This window comes from Neolamprologus multifasciatus, chromosome 7 (assembly GCF_963576455.1).
Source record: "Neolamprologus multifasciatus chromosome 7, fNeoMul1.2, whole genome shotgun sequence".
Lineage (NCBI taxonomy): Eukaryota > Metazoa > Chordata > Actinopteri > Cichliformes > Cichlidae > Neolamprologus > Neolamprologus multifasciatus.
Window position 1 is genome coordinate 23,410,726 of NC_140445.1, and position 19,565 is coordinate 23,430,290.

At 39.4% G+C, this 19,565-nt stretch overlaps 1 protein-coding gene across 5 annotated transcripts in view; it reads right to left on the reverse strand.

The window, feature by feature from the left end:
• abl1 (abl oncogene 1, non-receptor tyrosine kinase) overlaps window positions 1-19,565 on the reverse strand; it is a 32,968-nt gene that overhangs the window by 6,952 nt on the left and 6,451 nt on the right. For 4 of the 5 annotated variants that reach the window (XM_085164668.1, XM_085164667.1, XM_085164666.1 and 1 more), the window contains 2 exons: window positions 2,774-2,938; window positions 1,167-1,462 (listed from right to left, as the gene is read on the reverse strand). In XM_085164668.1, the coding sequence (XP_085020794.1) occupies window positions 1,167-1,462; window positions 2,774-2,938 (461 nt within the window). Of the gene's footprint in view, window positions 1-1,166; window positions 1,463-2,773; window positions 2,939-7,055; window positions 10,902-19,565 lie in introns of those variants that run through there. The other variant, XM_085164669.1, reaches the window with a different exon arrangement.

Sequence of the window (19,565 nt, forward strand, 5' to 3'; positions counted from 1 at the left end):
GCTGGTCATTATGAGAAGCACAGTGGCGGTTAGAGGCATTCTTCTCATAGCTGGCGTTCCTAAACCTAGCTCACCTCGCTCCATCACAAACAGCAGGGTGACACGGCCAAAAGTGGCTTCTCGACCGATATAGCCTTTGAGGGGAGGAGGGGGGAATCCCACTCAAGAAATTCAGCCACCTACGTGGATCTGCCATGAACATTAAATACTGGTAGTCTGCATTTTTAAAGTTCTTAAAATAAACCTTCTTTTAAGTTGTTGGCCAGCCTCAACTCCAAAGGATTTAAGCAAAATGTTACAATTAGAAGTACAGAAACATGTAAAACTTGTAGGTCTTTAGTCTTGAATGAAATTAAATCAAGCACAAATTAAAAACATATCTCTTTCATTTTTTTTTTCCCCTCTAGAGACACTGCACATTTAAAACTCAAGAGTAAGACTAGTGTGACAGTGGATTGTGCAAGCAGGAGGTTGTTTAATCCTTTCTTTGTGCCGGTGCAATTATACCTGCAGCACTGTTGCCACTGCTAGCCAATATAAATAATAGGCCTTCTTGTCCCCACTGGTTTTCCATCATTCTTCGGCCGGAATGACGGTGGAAATGGTATTAAATTATACAATTGTATTTTGTGTGGTTTTAAATATGCCATTAAAATATTTGATTTAATTTGACTTGTACAGTGCCCGTAAGGCAAGACAGGAAGGCAGCATTTAGTGCGTATTAGAGTGAGTGTATGTGAGTTGGTAATGCTGTGATACTCTATATTTTTTGGCAAGAACGCAGCACTCTATAAAAATACACTTCACACAGGGATTGGCCTATTGTGGCTTGCTGGTGTGTGTGTGTGTGTGTGTGTGTGTCGTTAATTAATTTAATTACTTAAAAACACTGAGCTAGAGTTTTGAATGTGTTGGAAGCACACACATTTAAAAACTATCATGAACACACTGTTAGCACTACCTGATTACCAAGATGTGCTGGCCAGTCAGATACAGATGAACCATCCAAGTACCAACTATTGTGAAAGCATGTGAGAAAACAACCACTTAGAGACGTGGAGTAAGTTGGAAAAGTGCTTGTAAAGAACCCATTTAAAAAAAACAAAAAAAGACAAAAACATAAATACTTTCTTATTGTGTGACTCTTTCTCTCCGCTGATACCCACCTTGCCATCAGACGCAGTGTTAATCCTGTAATGGTACACTCTCCCCTCATACCGCAGAGAAATGGACCTCTGACCGGGGCTGCTTTCGCTTTCACGGACCAGAAAGCTCCCGTTGATGCCCGAGCTGAGCAGGTACTCTGCCGCGTTCCGTGACACGGGTCCGTGGTACCAGCTGTGCTTCTCCAGGCTGTTGACTGGGGTGATGTAGTTGGACGGCACCCAACCTTGGCCATTCTTGGTCTGTGCTTCACACCACTCGCCGTTATGATTGTAACCCAGCACACGCAGCTTCTCCCCTAGTCAACATAGAAAGTCAACATTATTATATCATGTCTGGAATATTGTAATTAATTATTCAGTAGTTGCAAAAACTCCTCGGAATGTCTCAAAGTTGTTTGGAACACCCCTACAAGACTTCTGGTTGAGTCTTCTAAGTACTCCAATCACACTGTTGCCAATTCACTTACACTGACTCTCTATTAACCTCAGAGTCCATTTTAAGATTCTGATTTTGACTTTTAGAGCTTTATTTCACTTTTACATTCATAGAGCTTTTGCAAAAGTGGCCCCCAGACTCTCCCTGCGACTCTGAGATCTGTGGATTTGCTAATCTCTTTCAAAAACCAGCTAAAAACTCATCTTTTAAGACTTGGGTTTGGTTAACTTTTGTTCTCATGATCTGGCATTTAGTTGTGAAGCACTTTGTGATGTTTATCTTGAAAGGTGCTATCCAAATAAAATGCAACTTATCCTGAAGACACCATAATATGAAAACATTTTGAGAATAAACTATTCATATACACAACATAAAAGACATAAAAAAAACATACACAATTAAATAATGATGGTGGCCTATTTTTGCTTTTAAATTAAATAATTGTGTAATCTTTGTTGTTTGGCAATAAACAGCCAAAGTAAACTGAGACCTAATCTTTGCACCATTATAACAAGCTGGAAGGCAGCACTGTAGAGGACATTTTCTTGTTTATTCCTATGCTTAAGATCCATTCTTCCTTCCTCTGTTTGTCTGTGTCTGCAGCATTGTTTTACAATCGCTTCAGTGGAAAACGACCCACGTGTGAGGCCATTGTCAGGAAGTGAGAGTCAGATGGGAGCGAAGGCAGAACGGGAAGGAGACAGGACACTAATAAGTGGATTCCCAGCAATGGTAAGAATTGTATAAAGACTTCAGCAATCTCCAGTAGAGATCATTTTGTAAGTTACATCCCACTCAAATTTAATAGATGTGTGTTGGTTTAGATTACAAACTCAACCAAGCCTTTTTCAGAAATTGATCTGACTTATTCTAAACTAGAGTTACCCTTACAAAGACTCTTACAAAAAATTGGGTAATGGTCAGGATTGTTTCCTTCCTTGTAGTGCCCTTGTGACCTGGAGTTTAATAAGGTGCTTAGCTTGCCTGGTTCATTTCCACTTGCATACTTTTGTATGAAATCCTTTTCTTTCTCCCTTCACAAATACTGCTTTGTAATTATTACTATTTGCTAAATGGAAAAACTGCCCCCCACCAAAAACAAACAAACAAACAAAAAACTTATATATAAATATTTTTATAAATCCTTCATTAATTACCCACACCCTCTTACCTTTAGTAATGCTTAAAGTGTTGTCACCACTGGCCACAAAATCATAGAGGGCAACAAACAGGTTGGGGTCATTCTCACTGGGTCCAGCCAAAAGGTTCTCTTTGGAGTTCCAGCGGGCTGCTTCTGTCAGACCCTGACCCTCAATTTCTGGCTTCTGCAGAGCTTCTGGAAGAACAACAACAACAAGCCTGTCAGAATACAAGTATGAAACTTAAATATGAGCAAAAATATTAATTATGAAGTCCGGAAGAGACACCACAACACTGACTCTGACCATTTTCACACACAAGTTGGATGATTCAGAACTCTAACCTCTCCATCTGTCATTTTATACTTTTTTATATCACTTTCAGCCCATGTTTTGCTTCAGCAGTTGTGATCCCACCATGAAATCAAGAGTAAAGAGGCCAATCATGTGATCTAAATTGTACCTCAAGCCTCTACAACTTCTCATTTCCTGGATTATCCCTGCTTAGATTTAATTTTCCTAAATACCTAGACAATCACCCTCCCCCCAAGTTAGGCCATGAGAATATGTTTCACCACTGATCTTGTCTGTAAATATAAAATAGATAAGTTCAAAGTAGTTTAATTTTAAATTTTGTTATATATGTCTTAAATTATAACAAAGCATAAGAAGTAAACCTGATTGATAACATTCAAAATGTGACAAAATAAAATAATACACAGAAAAAAAAGAATGATTTTGTTTACAGTGAAGAGCAAGAAAAAAAGAAAGAAGAGAAACTATTTAAACGCAGTTTGGCCTATAAAATGAGCTCGACTGTACGGTTTCCTCAGCTGTTGTCACACATGTTTTGGACCCATCTTGCATTTCATTCTTCCAAGCATTCCCAAAAAACAAATGGCTAGCTACTAGCATGTGACAAATTAAGTTTTACCGGCAAAGCGCAGCAGTGCAGATTTTATCATTTAACGGCTTTAGGCCATTTTACATCCATTTTATCTGCGAGCTCAGCAGGAAACTTCTTGACTCAGGAACGCTGTCAGCTGATCTGGGTCACCTGGGCATCACAGGCTATAAAACTTACCCATGTGCTCACTTTTCTCCCTCCCTTACAACAGCTGACATTCATCTTGCATCACTTTCCTTTGGTTATCACCACATTCCTTGCTGTGCTCTTAGTGCTCACTGCTCCTTTTGTTTTATGTAAAAGTATTGCATGGATTACAACACATACCACCACACATATCTTAGATGCTGTGCAACTGCAGCATTTGTGTGTTCTAGTTGTTCTCAGAAACAAAGCCAAATGGTTTGACTGAAAGGGTGAATGATTAAGAAAACATCTGATTTGGTAACAGCAGACAAAATATTCTGACTTGTAACTGTGTTTATTTAGTAATTTAGCAATTATGCTCAACAGTTGTGCCTCTGACCCAACTGAAAAACTACAGACAAATCAAGACTCAGCTAAACACATGTGATTAATTGACCCAATGAAAAAGAAACTAGACAATTTTCCATTAGTGCATCAATGAAAATCCTGTAACAGAAATAAATAACCTATTCCAACACTAACAATGGACTAAGGACAACTTACAGCTTCAGAGGAGGAAGTTGGGCTTGTTCATAGAACAAGATAGCTCTACCTCAAGCCAATAATGTAACCTAAAGGCAAAAGTTAATAAAATATAGCTAATTATGCATTTGCATATGCATTTATCATTACAATGCCTATTTGCAATTAAAGAAGAGCATGTTCTTATCCACTCTAAATTCACCAACCAAAACAAGCATGTACCCCAACGGGTGTGCCATTAATGGTTCGTCCAGTCACGCTGGCACTAGTACAAACCTCCAATCACAGGTTTTTGCTTGTTTTGTACAAAGAAAACAGTTTCTACTCCATTTTTTGTAACTGCCTCATGATGAGTGTAAAAAGATATTACACTAGTTTCCCTATACTGAATACATTTTTAAAGTGGATATCTCCAAAACTGGCAACTCACGCCAACATTTTGAAGATTGATAACACAATTTTATTTAATGCATTAATAGTTGGATGGGTGAATAACCATATTGCAAAGATAACAGTTTGTGGAAAAAGCAGTGGCTGTTATTCAATAACAGCAGCAACAAATGTGTTCATTTCAACATGAGCTTAAAGGGCCGTTGTGTAATGGACAAGCTTTCTAGTCACAGCGGGAGATGATATGACTTCCAAATTCCTCACAACTTAAAGTATTTCAAAGATTTAACATACAGCAGTAAACTAATATAACCCTATACAAAGTAAACAGGCCCACAACTTGTCACATGACATTGTTGACAAGTTCCAGGCATCAATGTATTTGGAGGCTAATGAAATCCTTTCACACCAACTCTTCTGGCAAGCTAGGCTCACCAGCCTACTCACAGTGAGACTATCATAACTAAATGTGCTGCTTTTTTTTGTAGCTAAAGGACCTGATGGCTCAGCTGCTGATGACACACAGGATAGATCTGGCTCATACCTACATTTCTATATTTCTCCTGTCCTTTTGTCCAAGGTGTAAACCTTCAAAAGCACAGCCAGCCATTCATTCATAAGTACCCAGCTTAATTTTAGCAACAAAAACAACCCAAATTCAAACAGATAAGACCAGAGATCGAGCGAGATAGGAAACCGGCTCAAATGGGGCGGGGGACTGCATACAGTTTGGGCTGGTCATACAGTGTGTGGGCAGCGATTTTAACAGCCCGTGCCACACATGCCCACTTAACAGGCCAGAAATACTGCAGCTATTTGTGAGAGGATGACAGCATGCTGACACATGGGTCAACAGAGAGAAAGAAAGAGGGGGGAAATGAAAAGTCATATGAAAACAGAAAAAAGGAGGTAAATAAAAGAAAGCAACAAAGAATGGGAGTACCCCTCGTATGAGACCGCAGCTCTCCGCAGTCATGGAGTGGGAGAAATTACAGCATGTCTTGGCTGCATTAGTGAGATGACAGTCAAAATGATTAAATATGTGAGGAACTCTTAAAGAATTTACAGCCATGACTGCACTTCTATCAGCATTAGGAATGCACTGGAAGTCAAACACTGATGCAAGAAAGAAAATTTCTGCAAAAAACTAGGAGCTGTGTCATCCTGGTGATTCTACTTATCTCTAATGAACCAGTTTACAAATGCAACTAACCAGGTGGTACAGCTGTTAGTTCCCATCAACTGGTAAAGAGAAAAAAAGGCTGACTTATTGCAGATGGAACACGCTTAGTACAAAATTACATATTTATGAGTAATGAAAAAGGGAAAACCTCTACCCTAATATATTCCTTTTGCTTAAGATGCTATGACTGAAGTAGGAAGTGGTGATGTACTTCTACTGACTGTAGATATGTTTGCAAGATGTTCATGGGAGATAGCAGGGAACCAGGTGAAAAAGTAGGCAACTATGCATGAAGGAAACACCATTTAAACCCCAAGCTCTCTGAAAATATCCACAATCTTCCTGCTATTATGCCCATGGAATATAATTATTCCAACAATGTCAAAAAGCTTGCTTTGTTCATGGATCAAAGACAAACACAGCCTCCCTGAGGCATAATCAGGAGATTTGTTGTGCCTTCTACAATAAGATCTAAGAGTTAGAGGCTCTTTATCACTGTCACTTACTTCAATGGGGCCGTACAAGTACTATTAACTCTATTAAATCATTTGGTTGTGCAATCTACAGAACACACAAGACTTCACTCAGTCTCCCAGTACTAATCTTTTACTATGTACAGACCCAATATGTCCTGGACTTCGTTGAATTCCCCTTGTGTTGCATAGATAATCCGGAAATCAACTGTGCGTGATGCTAGAAAAAAAAGTTCACAACTCCCTCTCCCATTATCTACTAACTTCATTATGGGAGCACTAAACAAGATTGAAGTAGTGTAATACAGCAAAGAAGAAAAAGGGAGCGCAGACTGAGATTAGATCCCCTCTCCACATAAACAAGAGTTAAGTGGGACATGGGCAGGAGTCAGATTTCCTTGTATTCTCTTCTCCGTCTCATTTTCCACTTTTTTCCTCTCCAGCTAGCCAGTGTGTCTGGGCTCCCCAACCCTCCCCTGAGCTTGATCTCCGCTTTCCCCTCCCCATTCTTCACTTTCCAGAACCCAGAAATGATTGTTGAGATTTTACACGGTAGATACTTCAACCTTTTCTTTCTTTCCTCTGTGCTCATAAGCCTTTACTTTTTCTCCATTTCTCACATCTCTCCTGTGACTGTTCCTCTTTTGGCAAACTGTAAAAATCAATAGAAACAGAAAACTAGATTTCTTTACCTGGCAAATAACAGCTGGAGGACGATGTGAGGCCTTTCTTAGATTTACACCCCACCAATTTTAGGCATATCTCCAACATTTTCATTTGCTTTCTTTCCCTTCACGCTGAAAATATTGTTGCTTGTTCAAACCAGATGTCCCTTGAACGTTTCTCGACTACATGTGTCCAACAAAAGAATAATAAAAAAAATCCAAAAGAAGCTGACAAAACTGGAAAGAACACCAAGTAAAGAAGAAATAGATATTGGTTTGTTTTTCCTGGAGTCCTTCCAACTGAAATGTATCCTTTTATTATTGTTCTCACTCCTTTCCGAAACAGAAAGGGTCCGCTGTCCGGCAAAGTCTACCAACTTTTCCTTATGAGCGTCTCCATGTTTTTTTTCCCCCTCTTTGGCTTTAGGTTGCCTCCACAGTTAAACAATCACCAAAAAAACCCAACAAAATAGCGCAGATTTTGTCCAAACGTTTATCGCCTTGTAGATTTATCAGTTAAGTACACACTAGGGCCGTCTGTGCGGTGCCATTCCTCTCTCCTGTCCCCCTGTGTGAGTGAGTATCCGAGGCACAGGGACTACTCGTGCTGCAGCTGCCAACAAAGAGCCTCTTTCAGGCTCAGTTTGCTGCACTCAATGACATCAGCTGAGCCCTCCCACCTCAAAAGTAGGAGGGAGAGACCACTACCACACACACTCTCCGAGAAGAATACAAACAACACCCCACCAGTATCCCAAAACCCATGCCAACATGTGAGTCAAACGCTCTAATTTCAAACTATGAAAAGAGCTCAGATGGTGTATACTTCTAAAAAATTCCTCCTTTCTTTCTGCTGAAGTCATAGGATAATTACAAGACACTCCTCCTCCTAAAATGCTTAAATCCCCTCCCCCCTTCATCTTTCTACCACTATACCCTCTCTCTCAGTTTTTCCTCTCTCTCCCTGCCGTCTGAAATGTTTACAGGTTGAGGAATCTGTTCTGGAAACAGGTTGTTAAAGGCATAGCTAAAGTGCTCAATCAACAGGGGGAAAAGTATAACTTCTGCCAGTGTGTGCTCTGGACTTCACACTCATTTACCACAGGTCATTTGAAACGGGAATTAAGTGAGCAACATATTGAAATTAATCAAAATGAGGGCCTGTCACCATCTCTTGTATTTGTTTTACTTTACAAGAAACATACGTGGCTCTGTGGTTTTGAGGCAGGGTCTCTGCCTTGACGACCATAACTAGAAAAAGAAATAACCCTTGGCAGAAGTTGCTGGACAACTTCACAACTCTCTCTTCCCCCCAGCTATCTCTGTATTAATCACTAAAGCAGAGGTTGCAACACACTAGTGTACTAAATCTATTGAATTAAATCACATGAAAAAAGTCAAAATTATAATTAAAAGCAACAAAGTCTGGAATGTTACTAAAGCTGCCAATGGCATTTGTCAAAAAACCTCAAAAACTATAAACTATTTGACGAAAGCTTGTTAGCAAAATCTAAAAATCCATTCCTAAAAACATATGCAAGATGCACCCTCCTGTGCCCCAACTGACCATTATATTGTATGTGTGCGTGTGTTTTATTTAAAGACACAAATATTAAGACACAAAGGTATGATGCAAAATAACTGGAAGATGAGACCAGACTTCAACCAGCCTATCTATGATTCATCATCATCATACATACAGCGCTTGACTCACCAAGTAGTCCAACAGGACAAAGAAAAACAATTACTACACAACCTGCATAGCTACAAAAACCTACATCAAAGCAAATTACCATATATTCTAGAAGACAGAGAGGAAAAAAAAGAAAAGAAGAAGTTCTCCCCATTTATCATAACAGGAATACACAAGTGAAAAAGTACAGAGTCTTCAATCATCTTATTTTGTCCCACCATGCTATATGAAAGACCTTTGGTCATCAATACATTGAATCCTGAAACTGCTTTGAAAACCACAGCATTTAACATGCTTCTGACTACCCCTGGCAAATATTTTCCACATAAATTACTTACATTTCACTGTGTGTATGCGGTTGAATACAGAGATCAGAAGTCCAGTCATGTAGGTGTTGTTGGGAAGCTGACTGGGTGGACACCATAATGCATAGGAGTGTCAGGCTAGTTTGCTGGTTGACCTTTTCATTGGAATTTCATTTCAAAAGCAAGGACTAAACATACACCCTACACAGGAAAGCATACTGATGACAGTGACTTATCTTTGAAACACAATGGGAATGCAGTGACATTGTTGACTGATGTAAACTTTGTCAACTACTGGTTAAAATAATATTTTCACATGGGATTCTACAGAGTCATGTAAAAACTGTAGAAACTGCTTCAACAACAATAACATGAAATCATTTTTTGTATGACTCTTGCACATTTTTGGAGAAATGGAGGAGTTTTGGCCCACTCTTCTTTAGGTTGCTTCAGTTCACTGAGGTTTACAGGCAATTTCTCATGCAAAGCTCTCTTAAGATACCATCAGAGCATTTCAATCAGATTGAGGTCTGGACTTTGACTAGGTAACACCTCCTGTTTCATGACCCAATTTCAGCCAAGCTGTTGGACGAATGGCCTCAAATGGCCTCACATCTGACTCTAGAATTCTTTGGTTTATAGAGTGATAGCATGTTTGTGGTGAGTGTGTGTTTGGCTTTCACCAAACGTGGTACTGTGGTATATGGTCCAAAGGACATTATTCCAGAGATCTTTTGTTCAGATGCAATTCTACCAACCTAAACCACTGTTTTAGAGAGAAGAGGCTTTCTCCTGGCAACACTTCCAAACAAGCCATACTTGTTCCATTTTTATCTAATTGAGACGTCATTAAAATTTAACATGATACCTCAGGCTTGTATAGTCTGAGATGTTTTGCAGTTTCTCTGAGCATTGCATGGTCTGCCCTTGGGGTGAACTTGCAGGGATTCCTGAGAAGACTGTGGCAAACGTGTGAATGTTAATCAAGTGGACTAGCAGCACCTGGCTGCTACTTACCCTCTTAATTCCTATGGATGCCAGTAAGGGTGTACTTAGTTTTTAACAAAATACATTGAGTCCTGTGAAAACATTCTTCTTCGCATGACTGTATATACATCTTAGTAAAAAATTACTGATTACTGAGCATTAGAATGATTGTCCAACCTATAATTGGCTTCGTGTGTGGCTCATTTAATGTGTAGACTGATGCAGTCAAGGACAAAGAGAGGAGAAAGCATGAAGGTTATTTAAAAAAAAATTCACTCAGATTTATATTTTTAAAAAAATCAAGTTCTTGTTAACATCTCCAAAGCCCTTCTTTCCAATGCATGTGAGTCTACACTGCACCTAGTTCTTTACTATTAGCTTTCATATCACAGTCGAGTAGCAGGCTCTGTCATGTACCTGTATTTGTGTTGTTTTAGCTCAGTGTGAGTCTACATTGCAAAGAGCATAGGAAGTAAGAATAACATTGCTCAGGTTGATGACAACTTATGTTCCTATGTGTGCAATAAAGGTTGTCCAAAAAATATTACTCTGTTTAAATCATAGGCAGTATAACAGTTGGACATAGCCACTGTGAATTCACCTATACATCACTGAAGCCCAGTTACAAAGGCTCGATCGAGGTGAACGTTTCCACTTTCCAAATCGGAGGGTCCACAAACTTAATGGCCAATGACTAATCAATCTGCTCACTTGTGATAATTTACAAAATGAGCCCCATGTTTTATTCAACTTGAGATTAAACTAACCACTAAGCCTGTAAAATCAGTGGGGAAAGTGTTTACTTAGGTAACAGAGAAAGGGACTCTATAGCCATTTCCCCATAGACCTCTATGACCTCGTTTCTATTTTTGATCTCTCTTTATATATATATATATATATATATATATATATATATATATATATATATATATATATATATATATATATATATATAAGTGTAGCTTAAGGTATTTCACAGTGTTGGTATCCACTTTTTGTACTCTATAGTCTAAGGGTGCTTTCACTCCTGTGCTGTTTAGTCTACTTAAATAAAACTCTGGTTGGTGTTTTTTCCCCTTTGGTGCAGTTTGCTTGTGCAGATGTGAACAGAGTAAAAACCAAATCAACTACAAAGAGACCCTTTGAAGTAGGTGGTCTCGCTACAGTTCCAAATGATCTCCATTTAACCTTGATCAAACCCAACTTCCATGTCTACTCTCCAAGTTTGAGCTGAACACCTTCCTGTAGCCAGGTATATTTTGATTTCAGGGATGTGGCAGACTAACGCAGACATCCCGAATATACAAACTGCACCAACTAGTCGTAAAGTGAAGTGATAATTAGAGAAATTCTCCATGTTATCCACTAGTCCAAAAGGGACGCACTGTGGTTTGCTTGGAATTTTCTTTGTGTGAAACAAATCAAAAAATGGGGAAAAGGTACAAGTTCAACTCATCAACTGATTCTGACCAGAGAAAATTAACTGTAGGTGTAAAAATACCCCAAATTCTTTGTCTTGACAGTTTTGATTAGTGTTATTTAGTTTTACCAGTTAGCACCTGGCCGCTGTACATTTTGCTCCAGGCATTGCAGATTTGTTTGATGTGTTTCATAACTTGTTCTCTTCCTTGCCCAGGCAGAAAAGCACCCTGTCTTTGTTCCAACTCACTTGCAGATTTACAAATTAAAAACGGGATTTTCCTCCTGCTTAAGAAAAATAAAAAAAATATGGATTCCAAATCCGACGAGTGACGTCACATTGGGTATGTCTGTTTTATTTTGTCTACGAGATGAAGCTTAAGGGAAAAGTTTTATTCAATGCTGGGGAAAGGCTGAAAATAAATACATAGAACGGTGCAGCTTAAACTGTAGTGATGGGGTTTTTCTTCCTTTATTTTTTTATTTGACGGGTATTCTGGAGGCTGCAAGTGTCAGCCAAACTCAGATTGGCTTTTTAAAATCTCAAAACTAAGAGGAATCCCGCCAATTGGATGAGGTGACTCTATACAAATAACAGCACTGACATGGGTGGGCCTAAAACAACATATCCATGATACTCTCAGTACTTTAGCACACTATTGTATGCTTGTCTGTTAGTCTCATTAGTAATTATGGGAATTGTTCAATATGGCAAAGTCTCACTGGCTTTGAGCAACAAACTCAATACCCTAAACATTCAGTCACATGCCACTAGGCCCTACATCATTGCTTCAGTGCTGGTATGGCAAACATTTGTGTTCCTCTCATGCACCACCCCAAACACCAATTAAGAAGAAATGCAGGCTCCCTCCGACTCCGAGAAGGGCCCATTAACTTACCACAGTCACAAAGTGTTGGGGAGATGAGGATGAGGGGAAGAGGAGAGGGGCTATAAAAAAATGGAGGAAAAAGGAAAAAAGGTTGCAGATGGAGAAACATGAAGCACATTGTTTGGAAGTGAGATCATAGGAGAATCATTCGCTCGCGTTTTATAATCTGAACCTAGTGTGTTAACAGTTAGCTGACATACATCCACCCATGAGGTGGCTTTTAGCCCTTTATCTCTCTCTCCCTCTCTCCATTTCCTATGTCCCCCCCCCCCCCCTCTTGCCTTCCTGATTTCTTTGTCCAAAACTTGAAGTATGGGATGAGCGCTCATAATAAGACTCAAACTATTTGTGCAAAGATGTTCAGGTAACACTGACATGACCCAGACTCAGATTTCTCTTCCCAAAACACGAACAAAATTAAAAAAGACCCGCTAGGAACATATTCATATGATGACGTGTTAAGGCAACGAAGGCAGAGGTATACAATTGACTTGCATGATAAATCAAAACAGAAACAAAGAAGAAAATTAGAAGTTGATGAAAAACTACAGTTGTCATCAGCCTGATTTCTGTCCCGCACATACAAGAGCACAGAGACCAGCATATCCACAGTGCATAAAAATGCTATAAATTCCATAGATCTACATTATGGAAAAATAATGAATATACATTTAAACTGAATAAACTTTCAGAGTACAACAAGATGGGGTGTAGCGATTGGCACAAAGCTATGTGGCCTCTTCTTAGCAATTTCACATTAATTTTTATTGTACACAATTTAGCACCCAAGGTAATCTGCATCTGTCAGTTGTCCTTAATCTGTTGATTGAACAGACACTCAAGAATCAGGTTTCATGTATACATGTGGGTACACATGTGGCTGTTTATCCAGGACCCTCTAGAGAATGCAGCCAGAGTGTCGGAGGCATGAAGACCAGCACTTGAGGTTAGGGGGTTTAGATTTCCACGTAATTCTCCACAGGGAGACACTTAAGAAGAAAACAGTTGCTGGTCTAGTTCAAGGTTAATGTTGTAGAAGTGTAGCTGCAGGTGGTAATAAGTTACTAATGTTGATGGAAGGGAAGCTAACCATACAAGTACATTCATGTGTATAGTTTAATCCTCGCCGTTTGATTGGACAAGAGTATACTAACAGCTCAGCTTTGCAGCAATCTTTAGTACAGACGGTCTGGCAGCTAAACCCCGCCGACCTATTGGAAAAGGAATGAGGGAACCATTTTATCATGATGACAGATGAAAAATAGGGCAACTCGTATCAAGTGACTAAGCAGAACATAATTTTTCCACATGGAGTGTTGTGGCCTGTCCAGCGTGTGCCAGAAAGATGCAAACCTTGCATAAAAGTCATAATTATGCAAACCTGCAGAGTACTGGAACATATGGGTGATAGCCTAGGGTTAAAATTTCATATACCGAGCAAACAAGACAGACGGTGTCGAATATACACAACAATCCGTCACTTGTCATGTTTAAAATGACGACATAATCATCTGTGTTGCAAACGCCTGAAAGTTAGCAGGATAGAAGAAAAGGCCAAGCAAATGGGCTCTCCTCAGAAATAGGTGCTAATCCAGTATTGTTTCAGATTTTAACAAAACTCTGAAATTTTACCCAGAGTGCTGGCATTAAACAGCTTATTTCAAACATATATCACATTATTTTATGAGTATGCAGATTCAGAATAGGAAAGGCAAACTTTCAGGAGGGAAGAAGAAAGCTGCACAGAAAAGGTTGCATGTGAGTAGATGGATTGCAGTGCTACAGAAATTATGAAAAGAGTGTTAGCACAAAAACTTTTATTACTACTTTTGGATGTAAATCAGTGGGTAACACAATGACCACACAGTGACAAGACAGCACAGACAAACAAAATAAAAGTAAAGAAAGAAACAGTCTTTGTGCACCGTTTTCCTGCTATCAACATTACATGTCTTAGAGACATTATCTAAATGCCTGGGGAAAGACCCATTTGTCTGAATGCCCACTGGAGTAAAAACAGCAACAGATACACAAGCAAGACACTCAGGCTATGAGACTCTCAGGCTGCAGCAGTGGAAGTGCTTATGCTCTTCTTAGAGTCTAAGTGGATCCAGATGGAGCAAGCATTGCAGGCCCCCTCTTAAAGCTCTATGAAGAGGAGCTTACTACAACATTAAGGGACAGGACAGCATGACAGTACTTCATAATAAACTGGACAGGAAGGGGAAAAAGAAAACAAATCAAAGAATGGTTGCTTATTCCCGCTTAACTGAAATGACACTGGAACTTTTTGAAGACAAACAGAGGCACACCGACCACATATATATGCCCTAACGTCAGCTTGTGCTGCCCTCATGTCTGCCTTTGATCATATCATCTGTAAGAGGAAGAATTTCTGAACTGTAAAGCTGAACTGTTTACCAAAAGAAAGAGCTGGCACGCTAGGTAGCAGGTTGTCTGCAAAGAAAACAACAGCTGGGGCTGCCTGCTTGGGTACGGAGTGGAGAACAGGGTGAGCGTGTGACAGAGTGTGGGCTTGTGTTATGGAACCAGGTGGTGACAAGCTCCCATGCTGCATTCCTAACTCAACTTGGAAGTTCTCTGTAAGCACACAAGTCTGTATGTGCGATGGGGAGATAAGTTGGAAGATCCCACATGTTGCACTGAGACAACGAAAACTGTAGTGATGCCAACATAAAAGAAGCCGATTCAAGTTTGAGCAATCTATCAGCAAAGACAGTCTAATTTGGCTAGAAAAGCTTTAAACAAACACAGATGGTTCAGTAAATACTTATTTTCTAGTCAGAAACGGCGCAATCACAAGCCGAGATTTCATAACACAGTGTTTCTGATGCTGAAGTGATTTCAAATAACAAAAACCAGGGTGAGAGTCAGTGACTCAACAGGACTGTTTGTCCTAAATCCACATGCATACACTTTCAATTGTTCTGTTTAAAACATTGTGTGCCCTACGTATATGGAAAAGGCTTTGGTTTACGCTTTGGTTTAGCCCTAGTGTCACTTTTTTCCTTTCTTTGCTGCAATTTGGGATCTCTTTACTTCAGGTTAACTTAATTACATGTAGGCATGCGTGCAGCTTAATTTATAGTTCTTTAAAAGGGAACCTATTACTTTCTTTCATGTGCGTACTGCTGCACTGTTTAATCGGCTCATATGAAACATGGCCAGTGTTTAAAATAATGAGGTCAGCATATCTGCAAAAAATACCTGTGAGCCAAAAATTTGGGCTTTGGACTGCTCTGCACACTCCATTTCACAGTTGTTGTTGTTTTTTTCTTACTGTTGGCTATGCGTGATGTCAAACAGAGCAAATATCCATAATATAATCATCTCAGGAAAGCCAGGTAGAAGGAAAGTGGGTTAAAAGACAAAGTGGTAGAGCTAAAAACAGATTCGTTCAAAGAGCAGCTGAACTAAGTCCCAATTCATGCAAAGTTACTCAAGTAGTTTCCAACAATAAAATAATGCAGTCAGAAAAGAACATAATAATACGTCTCCTTTAAGAATGTGATATACGGCATGATCTGAATGGAAAACAACTTGCAAAACAGAAAGGGGGATTGCACCAGTTATTTGAGAGAGGAATGCATAAGAGGTTGCATTCTTCTCTCCACTGCTGTAGTGGTGTGTGTGTGCATCTCTCTCTCTGTCTCTCTTTTTTGTTTTTTTCCATTTTGTTTGTTTGTTTTGTTTTGTTTTTAACTGTGAATAATAGGCAATATAACTCAACGGAGCCTGGAGCAACAGATCACATATAAACATATGTTATTCCCCAGGAAACAGAGTGGAGGATGAAGAGGCCTTGGCCGGAACCCATTGACGATATCATCATACTGGTCAGATAACAGTTACACAATAGGCCTTTCTGAAGGAAAACATTTGGACATGTCACAGTAAAGAAAGAGTACGGGTAAAAACAACAGCATTAATGACAGCTGAATTATTTATTTAGGTGCTTTGTTCCGCTGTTGTGCATACTGATTAATCGCAACTTAGTGTGACAATATCATTAAGAGTTGAATCTGTGCTCTTTTCTACTGGCATGTTAAAATGGGGAAAAGCCCATTTACAGTAGGTTTTAATAACTGCTCAATATTGTCTACTGTCTAAATCCCTGGACAATGTAAGCCTGCTCATTAGAGAAGGTCTAAAATCAAAATAGTGTCTCTTCAGTGCAACAGACGAAAACTAGTAAGGCATAGACTACCTTGATTTATACAGACAGCTGTTTTGGCTACTGTGGCTGCAAGCAGACTCTTTTCCAGGTGGTCAAGACCTAATGAGAGAGGAAATGCTTACTAATCAGCAATGTGTCATCCAGACAGGGGCAAATTTATTTTACTCACATTTCCCAACACAGTATGACAACATGACAGCATCACCAAAGACTAACCAACCACTGTCGAGATTAGGAACTAAACATTAGATAAAAGAAAAGTCCACTTGGTTGGGAGTTGCAGAAGACCTTTGTGTGCCCGTTAGTGTAGAGATGGGGTCTGCCACGGTAAGGGAAAAGCCACCAGTGGCCTAACAGCTGGCCTGAATGAGTATTACTATGAGGCGCCTGCTCTGTGGGTATGTATGTGGGTGCGTACATACACACGGACACACACAGACCCCCCTCCTTCCATCTTCAGGACCCACGGGGATCATGGGAGGAGATTTGGTGTCTAGACTGTATAGATTCCTCAAGTTCCAGCCAAAAAAAAGTCAGTTACTGACTACAAGAGATTCCCTCACTGCATACAAGCTAAATGCAGCTGCTGCAGGAAAATACACAGATATCAAATGATGTCACTGTCTACTCTCTAGGACAACTTTATAAAGGCAATGTTAACTTGCTTAAATCAGTCCAAAGCTCAAAGAATCCTCATTTGCACAGTTACGATTTTTATTCTAATTAATAAAATCTTTGAAGTAGATCCGGCAAAAACTAAATGTTTTACAAATACCCAAGTTTGCCATCTGGAGCATGGCATCTCCAGTAGTTATGACCATCTATCACCACTATAAATGATCATATTTTCGAAATCAGGTATACTTCCTGCACAAAAACAGGACAATGGTTTTGCTGCTGCTTCATTTAGTGCTACAACTTTAGGCTCTCTATAGCATAACATTTTGCAAGGGACAAAAGTTTATCTTGTTACATGAACTATAAATACTAATTGAACTTTTTAGAGCTCTAATAGTAAAAATCAATTGCTTTTCAGTCCATCAGGTAGTGATGATGAGGGGTTTTTTATTTTTATTTTTTAAGGGGTCAAAGAGGTGATGGTCAGCATGCAGGAAGAAAGAGAGCGGCATCAGAGAAAATAAATATATAAAGAGAACACTGTTTGCTGCTGGGATATGCAAGGAGTGTCACACAAAAGTAAAACACTCCAGGAATACTACAACACGAGGGCTCATCTAACACGCCACCATCTTCACATAACATTATCCAAGGACTACAAAGCTAACCTTACATCAGCTCACTCTTAAGTTGACAAAGCCAAAAGGACAAAAATCAATCAATCACCTACTTTAAGTGCAAAGACCTGTGTCCATGCAACATTGTGGAAAACAACAGCTTTCGTTTACATGCTCAAAACAGCCAGATATTCCCACGTGCGGCATCAACAGACGCAGGTGCACCGAGACAGAAGCGAAGCGTGAAGTTGACGAAAGGTAGGCTACAGCAGAAAGGGTTGCATTAACTTGCGACGCGTGATCGTCACGGCCTGCATATTCCTGTGTCTGTAACAGCTGACTATCTCACTGAGGACTGGCAGCTGCTGGCTCACATTCAAAATACCTGTAAAAGCACAGCAGCCCACATGTTTACATTCAGTTAAGTTCGACTGCAATACAAACGGTTCAGTTTGTCAGGTGCATGTAGCATTTATGACAGTGTTGAGCCATTTTCCAGCAATCAAAATGACTGAAATGAGGGGAACATAATAAGGGCGATATAGACAGATTAGAATTTAAAGTTTAAAGGTCATAAATTGTAATATATCATGATATATTTTACTGCACTACCAAGCATTTTACAAAATGTTTAAAAACTCAAAGATATCATAGTGGGATTTAAGTATCATGATAACAATTATATCACAGGGTCTGGTGATTCCCACCATCAAGATTTACCAGTCCCTCATAAACATGCAAGTCAGTTGGCTTATTAATTTAACCACTGATATACGTGACAACTTTTCTGTGTTAAGCAGAATATTGTGTTGCTCTAATATCCCAAAACCCAAAATAGAAATTAGCAAATAGAAACAGGAAACATCTCCCTCTCTGTGCCCTGAACATACTTTCAAGTACTGCCAGGCTTTCTTCAGGGCATCAAATAATGAAAAAGTGCAGGGTAAAGAAAAGTCCTGTTGTGCTCATGCTGACAAATATCCAAGCAAGTATCTACATGCAAGAGGTTTTCTGCAACCCACCTCACATGGCTGATGACCACAGGTTAGCAATGGTCGCTTTTTGTTGCCTACAAACTAAAATTATCTGCAATTAAAAATCAATCTGCGTTTTCTGTTTCCAAAGAAGCACGTTACAACCACAAACCTGCAAAATTTAAATGTATCATTTTACACTAAAATCTTTACATTTGCTTTGAAACTGCACTTATATATTTGTGATTAAGTGCATCCTCTTGTATGTTTTCGTACAGTGGTGGTTACAAACACCCCCTCCTCCTTACATTATGGTTGTTTGTTTTACATAATTTCACAATAAATGCACCAAATTATTGCTAATAGGAACTGCGTGCACTTTGGCCACAATATCCATGTAATAACATTGTGATGGCATTGGTTTACAGTTTGTCCTGTGGTTTGCAGGTGTTGCTTTAACTGCTGATGTGAAAAAACCCCACAGAAACATAAATCCTAACAATCTACTCATTATAGTGAAAAGTGCTCCAGTTTCTACTACCCATGTCCTACTACTACCTGTGGCATGCAAATAAGATTTTAAGTGTGTACTTAATCATTTTAAATCTGTACTGGACGTAACAGTGAGTCATGCTGCCTGTCTGGTCATGGGAAATACTGGTTGCAGAAAAAACTAGATCACATTTAACTGTACACCACTTCTATTTGTCTGTGTGTATTCCCACCCAAAAACTAAGTCAGGTCATCCGCTTAGTTTAGTTAAAATCAACTTCTGGCCCATAGAGATATTATGAGCCCTACTTAAAAAAAGAAAGAAAGAGTTATTAAGCACAATT